This window comes from Orbicella faveolata, unplaced genomic scaffold (assembly GCF_042242905.1).
Source record: "Orbicella faveolata isolate gen_17 unplaced genomic scaffold, um_ofav_v1 contig_15, whole genome shotgun sequence".
NCBI classification, from domain to species: Eukaryota; Metazoa; Cnidaria; class Anthozoa; order Scleractinia; family Merulinidae; genus Orbicella; species Orbicella faveolata.
The window spans coordinates 9,597,540-9,614,176 of record NW_028301542.1 but is presented as its reverse complement, the minus strand read 5'-3'; the positions used below and the strand labels follow the sequence as shown (position 1 = coordinate 9,614,176).

At 37.5% G+C, this 16,637-nt stretch overlaps 1 protein-coding gene and 1 long non-coding RNA gene across 3 annotated transcripts in view; one reads left to right on the top strand and one right to left on the bottom strand.

Moving 5' to 3' along the window:
* LOC110051277 (endosome/lysosome-associated apoptosis and autophagy regulator family member 2-like) overlaps positions 1–16,637 on the top strand; it is a 33,842-nt gene that overhangs the window by 8,483 nt on the left and 8,722 nt on the right. For both annotated transcript variants that reach the window (XM_089288346.1, XM_089288345.1), the window contains exons 3-7: positions 5,889–6,142; positions 7,060–7,155; positions 9,427–9,544; positions 11,159–11,353; positions 14,910–15,187. In XM_089288346.1, the coding sequence (XP_089144472.1) occupies positions 5,889–6,142; positions 7,060–7,155; positions 9,427–9,544; positions 11,159–11,353; positions 14,910–15,187 (941 nt within the window). The remainder of the gene's footprint in view (positions 1–5,888; positions 6,143–7,059; positions 7,156–9,426; positions 9,545–11,158; positions 11,354–14,909; positions 15,188–16,637) is intronic.
* LOC149113471 (uncharacterized) lies at positions 3,437–5,253 on the bottom strand. Its single transcript, XR_016206816.1, has 2 exons — positions 5,063–5,253; positions 3,437–4,494 (listed from the first exon to the last, which is right to left on the bottom strand). It is a non-coding gene; the product is annotated as an uncharacterized LOC149113471 (long non-coding RNA).

The following is a 16,637-nucleotide window of genomic DNA, read 5'->3' as shown; positions in this document are numbered from 1 at the left end:
ATTATAACAAAGGTTCGGCTCTGTTTATCATAACAAAGGCCCGGCTTCGTTTATTTGAAGACCTCGGCGGGTAAAGGGCACTAGGTATTTTAATCAAAAGTGAACTTTGTCGAAAATGCTCCAACTTTCGCATGCAGTTTTGTTTAGGTATGTTTAACAATGTCCCGTAGTTTTTCCGCTAAGCTTCGCTTCGTTTTCGAGATATTGCGTATGCAGAAAAACCACTCGGTTTTCCTAGCGGCGTCTTTATAAACGAAGCAAAAACCAGCGACAAAAATACAGGACCACGTTTTCCTATTACATTGAAGACCACATGCAAAAATTCAAGCCCTTTCGTGAAAATTTTTTTTTCACCCAAATCGTCACTTAGCATGGTTTTGCACTCACCCCTTCAATTATAAAACATGAACCAGTGTCTTGCTGTCTAAGTTTTGAAGGACTAGTAGATTTATACTAAAAAACAATTAGATTAATATACATGTACTTTTGATTTCCATCCCTGATATAAACCTCAAGCCCATGATCTAACTACATTTAGTAGAATTCTACTAGTATTTAGAGGAGGTTGGCCATGCGCCGAACTGCATTTTGGGTAAATATTACAATGTGCTTCAGTTCACACATTCTTTCATGCTGTTCGGATCTCTGGAAAGGAGACCGAAGATGCATTAAAAGCTGAATTTCTTTCATCTTTTCAGTGTAAATGCTGAACATTGAATGTTATTCTGCTCCTCAACTCCTTGGATTACCTTACCTGCACATTATGATCGATGAAGACTGAAAACGTGGGGGTTTTTTGCGATCGAGTCCCAGAGCGAAGATGAGTCCACGCGCGATCGACTGATCAATACTACACACACAGATGGATATTTGCATCTATTTCCTCCAGATATCCTGCCACTTTGTAACATCTTATATCGATACTTGAATAATCATTCTCTCGAGTACTGCAGCTTTACGCTTGTCAGCTAATAATATATTCAGCATACGAAAGCTTGAATGCAATTTGTTTTGACTGCATGTTATTGTTTACATTTTTGCTTATGGCTTGAAAATTGTACTCTATTATTTAACAGTGAACTGAAGAGGTATAGTTTATTTAATACATACATACATACATACATACATACATACATACATACATACATACATACATACATACATACATACATACATACATACATACATACATACATACATACATACATACATACATACATACATACATACATACATACATACATACATACATACATACATACATACATACATACATACATACATACATACATACATACATACATACATACATACATACATACATACATACATACATACATACATACATACATACATACATACATACATACATACATACATACATACATACATACATACATACATACATACATACATACATACATACATACATACATACATACATACATACATACATAAACTTTATTTGAGTGTCAGAGTATTTAGCTAAAGATAACTAATTGGGGACACTAACATAAATTTAATCGGAATTTGTCAGACTTTTTGTGCACTCTGTCAACGTATGTCATATATGTATCATAGCCTGAGATTATAGTGCAGTACCTTACTGTACTACTGAAAAATTGTCTGTATACTCCTCTCTCGTTACTGGTCAATGGAGTGAAACTCTCGTATAATTTGGGACACTTTGCAAAAATACCTGTTAAACAGGTCATCATCAGAAGTGAAATACTCAATTAATTAATTCAGAAAGCAGGCTTTACATCTAACTGTTACAAATTATTTAAAATTTTTTGGCAATGAATATTGTTTTTGCATATTTTCACAAAATTCCAATATCATAGCTGGTTAGTTCACAATGTGTGAGAGAGAATGCTCAATTTGATGACAAACACACTCTAGCTAGGACATGTAGGCATCCCAAAGGGTGGTCCTTGATATATTATGAGCAGAAGATATTTTCATAAATGATGAGGGTATTATGGTTTGTCACAAGGAATGGTTGCTTACTAGTGTATCACTGCATGTACCCAATTATCGGTGCACTGAAATTATACATCTTTCAGTAGCTAAAAAAATGTTGTAATTATCAGTGAACTGAAATTATACATCTTTCAGTAGCTGGAAAAATGTTATAATATTATAATAAAATTGAGTCTAGGCAGCCATACCACACCAAAGTTCTGAAATGGTCACTTTGCTTTGAAATGAAAATCCTGGTCCGTCCTTGGAGAGAATAGGGCATCAAATAATTTTGCAACAAAACAGTGATTACCATGCTTGTATTCAAGGCCCATTTACACTACAGTTCATTCTTAGTATAAAAAAGACAATTATTGGAAGAACCTATCCCACCACTTTATCTGTATATTAGGGTTGGAAAGCGATTTTTGTGTCCAGATGAGCCTAAGAATAACCTTTTGAAAGAAAACTCAACATTATTGTAATCCAGAGTTTCAATATTGACTGAGGACTGGTTTCACATTGTCTTTGTTTAATGCCATAAAGTTTATAGACCCAGGACTGAATGGTTACCATAACAACGATAAGAAGTTGTAAGATTTACACAGTATTTGACAAAAAAACCTTGAGTTGACTATTATTTAGGGTTTATCTTGGGCCTCAATTGCCTTGACAAACTGGACTGTCCTTTCAGAAAACACCAATCATCATTCAGTGATTCTGGACAACCACAAAAGTGATGATTTTGCACCAGGCCTTGTACCAAAATGAGATAGGTACATAACACATGCACATAGACAAAACAGATGACAACAAACAAATACAGTGTAGCTGTACATTACAGAAACAAAACAATACAAAGCAATATCTTTAATTAACCGCGCGGCCATGGGCCGAGCGTGGTTCATGTTCTACCCTTGGTTTATTTTTTTTTATTTTTTTTTTTTGTCGGAGACCAGACGCAGATCTCCACTCGGCCAACTTTGAATTATGCAATCTGTAATGTTTACTCGCCAAACCTTGTTTCCTCAGGGTCAACAGAAATCTCAGAGTACAAAATCACGCCGAACCTACACGTTGCAAAAAATCTCTTCAAAACCCTGACATCGAAGCGATATATCACTTTGGCGTTAATAGCTACCACACATTGGCAGAAGGTAAATCTATTCCTTAAAAATCCAGCTTTATCATGCTAAAATTTCAACGAAATCGAACAAAACCAGAATTAATTAGAATTTTTTTTGTGACCTCACTCCCCAGACTTGACCTAACAAAAGGAGCAACGGTCGCCCATAGCAACCGAAAAACACGAACATAACAAAGCCGACGTTTCGGCCAAAAAACTCCAGAATTATCGCCTGAGAACTTAAACGTGAATGGGAACATCTTTTTCGAACTTCTTTCAACTCATTTAGACAAAAGAATGGCCTCGGCGGGCTACAAAAATGACCAAGAGAAAAAAGAGAACAAGACAGCAGAACAAACCGATAATATTTCACCGCGTGGCTTTCGGCACGAAAACGAAAATACAGCTTACTTCTGGATAAATTGAGCCTTAGAAGCCACCAACTGGTCCCATATTACTTTCTGTATCCTTACAAATGTCCTGACTTCCATCTCCGAAAGATTTTGCCCCAATTTTGAGCAAATAAATATTTCGCCGACAGCGACCACCATTATGGTGGCTTGCATGCTAAATTAGCTAACTTGACAAAATTCTCCCGAGGGGGGAGGATGTGAGGAAAAGAGCTGAAAAATGGCCTGTAATTGGCTAATGATGAGATCTTCCCACTGTCCAAATTTGGTGAGAATCGAAAGTAACGCCAATTTTCTGTCACGTTTTCAATCTGTAGCCACTGGAGTGACCAAAATCGATACATCGGTCGGGATAGAGTTTCATTATTAAATTACATGACTTGTGTGACTACTTTGCTAGCCCTTTACTCGTGGAAAACACCAATCAAATTTAATCATGTCTTTAAAGAAAGAAAGCTGTTGTTAATAGTGTTATTATCGAGTGGCTCATATTGTTCATGACCATACATATCCCGAAGAAAGTTCTAGATTAGGACCATTACGTCATCGGAGATTTGTCAACGGCTACCACTGATGGTGCAATAATATAGTTTGTGTTGATCAAGTGATGTGATGTCTACAGTAAGAAAAGAATCATCACTGACTGCTTTGAAATGTGCACTACATTCCGATGGTACTGCTAAGCAAACAGTTAAATTTTAAAAGCGCGGTTATAAGATCTAAAAGATCTTCTTGTTGAAATTATTTTATTATCAACATTATATTACAGTCTAAAACTGGTAGCTTCATGTTTTGGAGAACAGTTTTCCAAAACATGAAAGTAAATCATTGATACTAGAACTTTTCTCCTCATAAAGGAAAACTCATGAAGCATACACAAAACTACAGCATAGTAGAGACATTGAAGATGGACTATCTCTTTTCATTCCACAGCTCCTGGTTAAAACACCAGCTATTAAATATCCACAAGGAAATCAATTGTGTGAACTCTGATCCCTGTTGAGAACAACAATTGTAAAGAAATATTGAGCTATGCCTAGATAAATGATGCAATATAAATTACAAGAAGGCTATTGATCTTAAATAATTCAAGGTCAATAGCCTCGTTGAGTAACACTAATCTGTAAAAATACAGTAATCTACTAGGCACCAGACGTAAAAATAATAACATCAATGTAATCTTACAGCCGCAAAAATATAAATCGAGTTAAAAAGAAACAAATGCCCTGAAAACAACTAAGTTTCCCTTAGTGTTTGACAATAGTGTTCTCTTGTTTACCGGCAAAAAATGTCAAACTTTAGATGAATATAGCGAGAAAACGGTAGGAGGTGCGATGGGGTGCGACGTCTTAGAAACAAACTATAACTATTCTAGAATACGATGGTACGTTTTTCTTGGTTGAAAACTCCATTGTTTCAGAGCAAGAATTGGTTGATTATGCACAACGTAAATCGTGACCATGATCCGCCATTTTGGACTCCCCTACAATTGAATCCCAATAGTGGCAGGAAAATTCGACAAAATGGTTGAAAAAAGCAAAAACTTAAATCTTTAGATCCTTACCTTTCTTTTCCGTTAAGCAACTGCATCACTTAACTCGTTAATCCTGAGAAAACACCTCAAGAAATCCTCTTCATCCCTCGAGCGACGATTCCTTCCAAATCGACTTGCAAGAAAACACACGCTCGGGATTGGTTAATTACCTCTACCATAATGCAGTTCGGCACGTGTCAAACCTCCTCTGACTAGTATTCTAATGCAAATGCTGCAATCTGATTGGCTGAGCTACTCGCACACTATCAGCCATTAGAATGCAGTGGCCCTTGCTCGTCTATGAAATGACAACATTTTTTTTGTTTTCCTGAGGTGTTGGAGGTAATTTTAGATCCAAATGGATGATTAAGTTATTAAGAAGACTAAAAGAAAGATATTAATGGTATTTTCACTTTAAAAAACGTGAAATTATAGAAAAAACAGGCGTGCACGTAGACAACTGCAAAGTCCCAAAGACAATTCAATCCATGCGATTTTCTTAAAGCAGAAGCTTAATAACATGTAGAAAAATAATTGAAAACTGTTATTTACATTAATTTTAGTTAGAATTCTACTAAAACAACAGATTATTCCCTCTCGATTTCTACGAAGTGATAGCTAATTGGGCCTTTGGCCTCATCAACTATCAACTCATAGAGATCTATAGCTCTTAATCTAATTGATTAGTAGAAACACATGTCAAAGTTTGTGGAGAACTTGAAAAAGCCTTAGCCTGTTACTCATGTTTCTATTATAGTGTTATAGTATTTTGTTCTCCTAAACTTCTCTAACTCAAAGGAAAAAGTTTTCTATTTCTTAAATTTTTATTGCTGTTTTTTTTTTTTTTTTTATACAGCCGATAACTTTACACTCAATTCTGGGGATAATACTAAGATAAGGTGTGTGACATCTGTACTGCTAATGCCCAACAAGAAGTTTGTCATGGATAACAGCCAAGTCAGCTTTGATTATCGTGTGGACAGCCGAACCTGTAGGAGTCCAGGATTTTTCGGATGTGATGGTTTGGCCTTTTATATCGACAATCAACAAATGTTAGAGTTCCAGGGAAACCAGTTTCAGTGGTCTAACAGGACGTACAGGGTGACAGTGGTAAACAACCATTATATTTCATTCCTCATTCAATTATTTTAAATTAGGCGGCTTAAAGTTAACAATTACTCCACAAGCGCATGTAGATGGCTAACAAGGCGTACAGCTCTGAGTTGGCTATAATCATCTCATATCTAACTTTAGCGCAAGTAGAATAACTGTTTTATTAAAAATGCCTTAAAATGATAGAAAACTAAACTGATAGAAAAATAAAAACTCCCCAAGAAATCATGCATATGCTTACCATATCTATAGAACATGGTGTAATGGCTCATAACTCATGATGGCTAAGCCAATGAAAACTCTTGTATTGCATTATCCAATGATCCAGTTTTTTAATAAAAATTATGTAACAGACCCTTTCAGCTTTGGCGGTTTGCTTTCACGTTACAGACCACATGATATTCTCTGAGAATTGTTCTTTTATCCGCGGCAGTTAAAAAAATCATTCATTCATAGGTATTAAATGCATCTGAGATTTGCAAGGCTTATTTCAGGATGGCTTACTTTTTTAGAGGGGGAGTGGGGAGTGAGTCCCATCAGAATTTTATGGATGCAAGGACAATTTTTCTCTTGATTATCGAGAACCCGAGATTAAATATATGGTATCCTTACTAATGATTGCCCACTCTGATATTTCAGACTGGTAACAGGATGACAATCTTGGGCAACTGACTTAGCTATAGGCTAGTGTTCATGTTAGGTTAAACCCTACGGTTAGACAAGTGTGATTATTTTGTAAGTTAAGCCTTGCAGGGTCAACCTTTGAGATCTTAAAAAAGTATACAATAGAAGACATAATATAAAAGTTCACCACTTTAATTTTGTTCAACTGGTGACAATACAAGGATTATGTCTTGGAGTGTTTGATGTTTAGCTTGAAGCTAAAGGTTTATTATAATTTTTTTAATTTCCAGGGCACCCATACACTGAAGTGGGTTTTTCGCAAAAATTGCTTCAGTTTTGGTTCAGTATCCTACATCGACAAGGCTTTTATTCGTTCTATAACCATGGTAAGTAACATAATCTATCTTCATGATTGATCATCCCAGTTATAAACTCAACTTAAGCAGTTGTCAAATTAAAGCCTGGAAACAATTCAGGCTTGAACAGAATTGAACCCATGGATCCTTTAGGATTCTAATCTGGTATGGGATGTACTCTCATCTGATGTACTCTGGCTCAACTTTCCTAGTAATTCCATGATGATTCATGAATGTGTTAATTAGCTTTGTATCTTGGAAAAAACAAAATTAAACTTTAAAAAGCTTCTGTCCACTTATGTGGACTTGTTCACTTAGCTGTTTGGCGGTGTGCACTTCTGGGCCAGTTTTGTTAAATATAGTCTTAAGTGGCTCAGGACAAAGTAAAGTGGTCTACAATTCCTCTTGTCTATCACAAAAAATATTGTATTTATTTGAATAAATTTTCAAAAACTGTTATTGAGACAACAGCATGTGGTTTGTGGACCTGAAAGAACTCTGTCCGGAAATTTGTAATCAGAATAGCTAGGATCTTTTATTTGCAATTCTGAAACCATTGATTCCACAAGGAATTCTTCTGAACTTAAAACTCATCAGAGTTAGAGTTGAGGAAAAGAAAAGAAAAGAAATGCAGTCAGAAAAAGCTACATTATATGTTACTTTTATTTTAAAGGAGAACGGAAGGCGAAAACCCATTTTTTAAAAAGTCGTTCTTACGAAAGCACATGATATGTCGTAATCAAATCGCTATGTTTTAGGATGTGAACTAACTTTTTAACCTGATTGTAACAGCAAAAAGCTCCGTGCCTGAACAATTTGAACGTCCGCCATTTTGAAAGCCATGTTGAAGGCTTGGGCGCATAGCATGATGTCACTGCGCTCATGGGAAAAACACGCGAATTTCAAGTACTACGTTTTAACTGAGATTGTCCTCAAATCAAATTATATATAGCACTGTACAGCTTGAAATGTTACGTTTGTGCATAATTGAATCTTATCTTGGAGGATTAACTGAGCTCAATGAAACGTTTGAAATAAATCTCATAGCTGGCAAGTTATTTGTGACCATTTGTGTACATACTGTAAGCTTACATGTTATTTAGTTCTCTTGGTGCTCTCATTCTGCACACTTAACACAAACCCTCGATAGCGATCGTTAGGACTTCCCTTTGTAAACAAATCGTTTGAGGGAGAGGGTGCTGTGTTATACATCTAGAAGTCGGTTGCGCTGCCTCTATGTCTGAACCAAAATAACAGGTTATATCGCAACCATTTCACTGCCAAGTGAGCCTTCCACGCACGCCACAACAAAATATATGAAATAAATGAAATAAATCAAACAACGCTTTCTTCCCACTGAGTCCATGGCTGTTTATTAGCTTCCTAGTGCCAAAATAATCAACATCTGCTGAATACAAAAGTATTATTCACCTGAAATTGTATTTTATTTACAGCTTCCTTGTTGCACTTCCCAGTTCACACAACAGTGAACACTCGCATACACACCAAGATGTATTTCTTCTTCGGCGCTCATCTTGACTCTTGTGAACATCGTCTTCCTCTGACTCTGAACTGTCTCGCATAGGTTCAAAAGAATAAGGCTCGATCTCAGCCATAATGCAAGCTAGATGTAGGTTTGACTCAAGATCGATTCTTCACAAATTTTGTTGACGTGAAAAAATGCATGTGCATAGTGATGTCACAGCATGGCGACGGGCATTCCTTTTATGGAAGTAACCGGAAGGAAAGATGTCCAAAATGGCGGACGTTCAATTTTAAAAAATGACCATGGGTTTTGGACTCTTTTCGTCACTTTTGAAAGGTAAAATTCACTTTTTCTTGCTTTTTACTACAACTCCAAGTTATTTCAATAGTTTTAAGCTCCATATAGAATATGTATCATTCATAATTATGTCAAGTGATCAGACTGTAACTTAATTTGTGGCCTTGGTCCACTTTCACCAGATAATCGTCACTGGCAACCAGTCAACCACCACTGTTTTAGCCCTGGGTCAATTCCAAAGAATAAGTGAGTTTCTCAGTCATTTTGAAGGGATATTGCAGCTGTGCTTGGTCTGGTACAACTCGAGTTAGTTTAATCAAATGTTTTCCATTCCAGCCCTGACACTCAGTCAGTAACATGGATTTTTTTACTTTACATGTACAGTGGGCAAAACAAAACTGACATGGGATATCACACATGGTGAAAGCCGCCCAATAATAATGCAGCTTCCTAATGTTTACTGTTAAAATATCAGCAACAAATGTTATAATTATTAATAATATTTATTATTATTTCAGGTTGGTACTGAGGAACCAAATGTGACGTGTAAACAATGCCCACAAGGCTATTTCAATACCAAGAAAGGTTCTTCAAGTTGTACTCCATGCTCGTATTTCCAGTATCAGTCCCAGGAAGGTTGGTTTATGCATGGATGATGGTTATTGTGTAAAGTAGTGTTTGTCAACTTTCAGATGTGCATGTATGCAAACTCATACCCACACTATGTTACAAGGTAGAGGGGGAAGGATGGAATTCCTCCCCTGAGTTTCCTTTTAAGAAGACATTTCAATATTGTTTAACCCCCAAGTTGCTAGTGGAGGGAAGGTGCCTACATAGCCTGGCGGCTGCAACCGCAGTCACATCCCCAAGGCGCTAGAACACCTGACTGGTCTGCCCAACCCACAACCAAGCCACGAGCCCCCTGCACCAGGCCCTCCTACAGGAACCCGTCACACTCGAGCCAGATGGCTCAGTGGAAAGAGGAAAAAAAACTGCTGAAAAGAGGGGGGATAGGGAGGGAACGCCAAGGACCGCTAAACTACTATAATTCAACCCACAACGCCACAATAACAGAGCAACAAACACACTGCAAGCACATGGGGCAACACCACATGTACTAACCAAGAATACTGCTGGACAATGTCAGCCCCAGGGCTCCCACAACCATATGACTGCTACAAATGCTACTGAATGCACCAAACGCTTTACAAACGCTAACAGACGGCTAAGACACTTGCAAACGCCTACAAAAAACGCTACTGACCAGACTAGCTCCTGGTCATAAACTATGTAAAATTTCATCGAACTATATCAAACGCTACAGAATGCACCAAATGCTTAACAAATGCTAACAGACGGCCAAGACACTAACAACCGCTTACTAAAAACGCTACTGACCAGACTAGCTCCTAGTTGTTAACTATGTTTAATTCCATTTAAGTATATTTTGTATTCAATATATAACCCTTGACAAAGTCTAAGTACTCAAGCAATAGAGCACTTATTCTGTGTTTACATAGCCTCTCTAAACACAAGGAGGGTTTGGAGAATGCGAGACAGTTATGCATGTTTATCAGATAAACATTTATTTGAGTATGCACAATTACATGAACACTCTGAATCTACATTGTACGACAGTCCAAATGTCCATGCCTTGACTACCATTCTACGATAGTTCAAGTGTCCTCGATATACTAAAATGTCCAAAAGAAAAAGATATGATCTCTACTGCACAAGCTGAAGATTAAAATTCAACTGATAAATGAAAAAGGCCAAGTTCTGACGTAATGTATGCGAAACAGATCGATTACAGTCTGACACAAAAGGATTACATAACACAAAAAGGTCTTTTCAAACACACTAATGAACTCAATATTGTCTCCTGTCCAGTACAAACTCAAGACAGTCATGGGTTAAGATAACTTCCAAGAATTCTGAAATTAAAATTAAATTAAATTAATCCAGAATCACAAGAGGCTTTCCTTTTTTTGCATGCTAAAATTTACTGCAATACAGCACACTGAGTAAGATATATTTACTTATGAACCATAATTAGAACCAATGTTGTTTTAGTGCCCTGGTATTATCTTATGGAGTTTTCCTGTATAATTTTGATTTACTATTCTGTTTGCATCATTTGTTTTGATGTTTTCAAGTTTCCGTTATTTCTACCTGCCTTTAAATGACTTGATATGCTACCTCTTGGTCACATTTGATGTATGTACTTTTCCCTCTTTTCACTGCTTTCAGGTCAGAACCAATGTAAGCCTTGTCCGCCAAATACATATGCCATGTTAGGTGCATCAAAGTGTCTCCCTTTGCCTAACTGCACAACTGATGACATCATTGATGCTCCAGGAGACCTGAATACATGTTCATGCACACCACCCCAAAGTGGTACACAGTGTAATACTACAGTGTATCCTAACTTTGTGACAGTTCAAGGTGAGTTAAATGAAGTGTTGTGCAAAGTTACTTCTCTGGAAATTGTGGAAAATTAAACATGCTTGTAAAGCTTTAAAAAATTGATCACTTTTCAAAGCATTACTAACTGAAAAGAAAAGAAATACTTAACACTTGCTCGCAATAAGATTCCCAATTTCATGAGGTCACTTTCCAGGTCACTTTGTCTTAGGACTAGTCAGGTCGTGATGTTAAGACAAGAATGCATGGCAACATAGCTTTTGAAGCAAAAAAATAGAAAAAAAAAGCGTACTGGTAATTGAAATATACCAGAAAGTAGACACTCTTGCATAGTTTCAGTTTTGGTGTATAACTGTAAAAATTGAGTAGAGATGTCAAAGATTTGTTGACCTGTGTATGCTGTTCTTGTTTTTGATGTCTGCTGTTAGAAACGCCACTGGAGATGTGGTGGCCTCATGGTTAGTGTGCTTGACTCTGGATCTAGCGGTTCGGGTTTGAGCCCTGGCTGGGGACATTGTAATGTGTTCTTGGGCAAGACACTTTACTCTCACAGTGCCTCTCTCCACCCAAGGTGTATAAATGGGTACTGGCAACCTTAATTCTGGGGGTAACCCTGTGATGGACCAGCTTCCCATCCAGAGGGGAGTAGAAATACTCCTAGTCACATCATGCTACAGAAACCAGGATAAGCTCTGGCCTGCTGGGCTACTTCGCTCGTATGCAGACTTAACCCTTTTTCACTTACTATGAAACTTCACTAACTTAGGGTCACCAACAAATAACTTTTAGAAATAAAGTACAGTGTTTTCAAGTTAGGAAGATGTGTTTCGACAGGAATGCCTTTCATTGTCATTTACATTTGTCAAATTTGAATAACATACTATAGCAATAGTTGTAGGAATCTGTGATGTAGTAATCATTTACTTCATGATGAAAATTGTTAAATTCATATTTATTGCTGACCTGGTTACTTCACATCCCGCTATTAAGCCTGCAATGCAAGCACCTTTGCTGAATAACTACTAGATAATTTTGTTAGCGTACATCTAAGATAATGCATCTTGATGGCGCTCGCCCGGTCAAAATACAATTGCTGGCTTAGATGAGTATGGATTGTATCTCATTTGGTTGTTTAAATCACAGATTTTGATATCAGTTAGGGTGTTTAGAGTAGTATGCTAACATTTTTAACCATATTGTTGAGGGTTGCATGTGAAGAAATACACTGTGCTGGCGCTCAAGACCAAATCAGGCATGGTTTTTAGTATAGTGTCTTTTGTTCGTCACATAAACCTTTGCTACACTCAGATTAGAAGGCATGTAATCCAAATGGGCCAGAAAATAATTATTAATGTATGTACTGAATGATAATACACAATAATTGGATGAGGTTTTTCATGATATCCAAGCCCGGCGTGATCGATCGATGATAATCGATCATCGGAAACCAATTGATCAATCGATATCAATCGATAACAATTAGTTAATTGTTATCGATTGCTATCGGCCAATCGATGACCAATCGATAATCACAAGCTCGAGTCCGGAAACGTGCGCTCGGATGGTGTCCGTACTATGATGACGAAAAATGGAAAAGGTTTTATTATTTGTTGCTTCACCTGTTGTTCTTACTAGAAATACTTGGCTTGTATCTTGATATTTTAACCTATCTTTATGTAGTCACGTCAATACAGGCCATTATGTGTCTGGTAGGGTCAGTCTATTTCTTACTTGTTCTGACTCGCGTCTTGAGATTGTTATTTGCAAGCTTCATGTTCGCAAGTATTAATCTTGTTTCATTTTTGTACGATGGCAATGAGCATTTTCTTCCCATGGACTGCCAGTAACCAGAAAACTTTAAACCGTAGGTTTCTGTTGTAACTTGAAAGAGTACGAACATTTTCATCCCAGTTTAGTTTGTGTTAACAATGTTAATTTTCTTGCATTATACCCGCATTTAGAGAGATCAATAAAGTTATTGTTACTGTTGTTGATGGTAACGATGATCTTCACAATTACATGTCGTCATATTTCTCCTGTCAAATCATTTTTTTACCTCCCCAAAAGATATGGTAATCGATGACAATCGATGAAAATCGATGACAATCAATGACAATCGAGGACAATTGATGACAATCGATGACAATCGATGGCAATTAAAAAACACAAATTTTTTGGCCATCGATTGGTGATCGATTTCCGATATCAATCGATTAATTGTTATCGATTGATATCGATTGCCATCGACTGTTATCGATTATCGGTTTCATCGATTGATCACGCCAGGATCCAAGATAGAGGGGGACATGGGGGGGTTCTGAACACCGCAACACCACAAAAAAAATTAACGAACACTGCATCATCGCAAGAAAAGTCAACGAAACTCCGTCACCGCGACTCGTATTTTTAGCGCTATGATTCGTTCATATACACTTAAAACAGTACTTTTATACCTCAACAATTTTCCACAAAATAAACACATTACAACGCTTTTCATTGCACATGTGTCAATACTGCTGATGCGGACGAAGAAAAAAGAGAGGAGCCTCAAGAGATGGCTGTTACCCCAGATCTCTCTCTTCTTTTACATGTACTTCGCTCACTTTTCTTGGTGTATAAACCCACAGACTGAAGCCCTATCTTGACTGGAAGTATTGCTTTCCGGAGCTAGCTGCGTTTGCGTTCGATATCGATAATCGTTTGAAAAAATAGAAGGTCAAGAAAGTCGCAGGACCTGGGAGTGGGTATAGACCGGTATCAGAATGACCTCTAGACGAAGCCGAATAGCAAAAGGAAAAACAAAAAGTAAACGTGTGTAATTTACAAGGCTTCCTTACCTTAGAAAGCCTTCTTTCTCCCCTGCCGACGTGACATCTGAATATATTTTGTTGCCGGTAGTTTTCGCCACGTTTTCCTTTTTTGCGTAGAAAAAAGCTGCGCAGTCAATAATACATCATATTTGGCCTTGGCGTTTCCAGAATTTCTAGGATTGTTTCTGTCCTCGCTCCTCCACGTGTTTACCGTACACTGAGCTCGATTGTCGATTGTCAAGTTACGTATAGATAAAAACAGCTTCGGATAGGCAACCTAAGCATGTTGAAGATTGACTAGAAAGTGATGGTCTGTATTTTGTTACAAATTATTAACCTCAATGGTACGTGTTTGTCATAAATTAGCATGGATTAACGAAGTTTACATGCCAAATTTAGGTCAAATTTAGGTTTGAGAATGGTAAATCAAAAACCCCCAGCACCGCAAACAATTTCATTTCACCAAACACCGCAGTGTGAAAAACACAAACATCGCACATCATAGGGTTTGAGATCACCGCAACACCGCAAGTAGACATTTTATTCACCGCATCACCACATTAAAAAACATCAACACCGTAACACGGCAAATCCCCATGTCCTCCTCAAGATAGATAGAAGACAAGTTAGATGTTATCAGCTGAAGCTGAAGGTTGATAACACTTACCAAGACCTTGATTGTTCTGGATATCAATAATAGTTTTATTCTACATAGTTGCAAAGAACTTCAAGATGTTATTAATCCAAAGTCATTCCACAATTTTCAGGTTTAAATGGTGGAAGAGTTCTTTGCAAAAATTCAGGATCTTTATCTCACAAGCCAGAGAGACGTCCGTGTAGATGCCAGCCTGGTTTTGAACTTAAAAATAATGGTGGAAAACTGGAGTGCAAAGCATGTGAAAAAGGTCTGAAGTCATCTGGCTTGAAATGTGAGGGATGTGTTGCTGGTCATGTGGCTTTGGCCGGTAAACATTACTACATATGGAGGAACAATACTTTACCCGATGGTTTCACTGCGAAATGCGCAGGAGATTGTAGTGTTAAGGTTGGTGTCACCTTGTGACAATTAACACTTAATGACTGGTCCTGAGGGGAACAGTGAATTTTGTTTCCCAAAAATGAGGGAAACAAAATTCACCGTTCCCAAGGGACCAGTCGTTAAGTTATTTGTTAAAATTATATAGCAATACTATTAAATAGGTCAAAAACAAAAGCAAATTTGGAAAAACGTGCTGAGATTCCAGCGACAACATTAGGCCACCTTCAACTGCATGTTCTGATCACGTGCAACAGTGGTCAACATTTCGCGGGTAACAGTGAGCTGTTTCCGTTTGACGTCATAGCTTTCGCAATGTTGCGTGCTCGTGGCATTTGGCGGGCCTTTTGGCGGTAAACAGTTTCATTGTTAGATGTCACTAGCCAATGAATGGGCGTGCTTTAGCGGGAAAAACGCCAGCTATATAACAAGTTATCTTATGTTGAAGCCCTATTAGGGTTTTTCGGGATCTAAGATATTTAGGTAAAACATTTACAGGATATAGGATATTTTGGGGAGGGGGGAATAAATGGGGTATGGGATACTTAGAACCGATATCCCAGGATATGGAGTAGAAAAATTGTTAACTTTTGTTAGATTAAATTACAGTGAAACCTGTATTAAGCGGACCCCATATTAAGCGGACACCCTCTATTAGTCGACACCAGCTTGAGTCCCAAAATTTTCTTCCTGCATTTACTGTAAAATAATCTGCATTCAGCGGACACCTCTGTTAAGTGGACGCAGACACCAATATTAAGCCATTTTGTTGCACAAAACCTGCTATAAGCGGACACTTCAAGGGCTTTTTACTTCTAAAAGCTCAGCTGAGACTCGTTTAACATTGTTCAGTGATGTCATTTTAAAGCAAAGTGATTATTCCATATTGATGCATTGATTGACTGGACATTGCACTGTGCTAGTCTTTGATTGTACACTGTGTTACAAAAGGGTTAATAAATAACTATTATTGCTCAACATATTGGAACCTGCTTAGAGCGGACACCCTGTATTAAGCGGACACTAGTGAGGGTCCCAAGGATGTCGGCTTAATACAGGTTTCACTGTAATGGCATATGGTATATTCGGTCAATAATTAATGGGATATATTGGATACTCAGAGCTCCCAACCCTAACTGGGCCTCTGTATTTAATTTCATATTTTATAGAATTATGAGTTAACACTTTTAGTTAGAGTCAGATATCTCTTCTTTTAGGCCTATCAAAGTTTGTCTTTGTTCGATTTGTCTAATTTCTGTAACTGTTGGTGGGTTAATCTGATGAGGTTATTCTTGTAAATCTACAAATGAAAGCTAACCCGAACCTTGATGAGTCTAACAGGAATGCTATTGGGCTACAAGTAGTGACTCGACTTTGTCTGGAACTCGTGAACTGGGCAGATCCCATCAAAAAAAATTTCTGTCTTCTAGTGGGTCATAGAAATACGATTGAAAGCTTG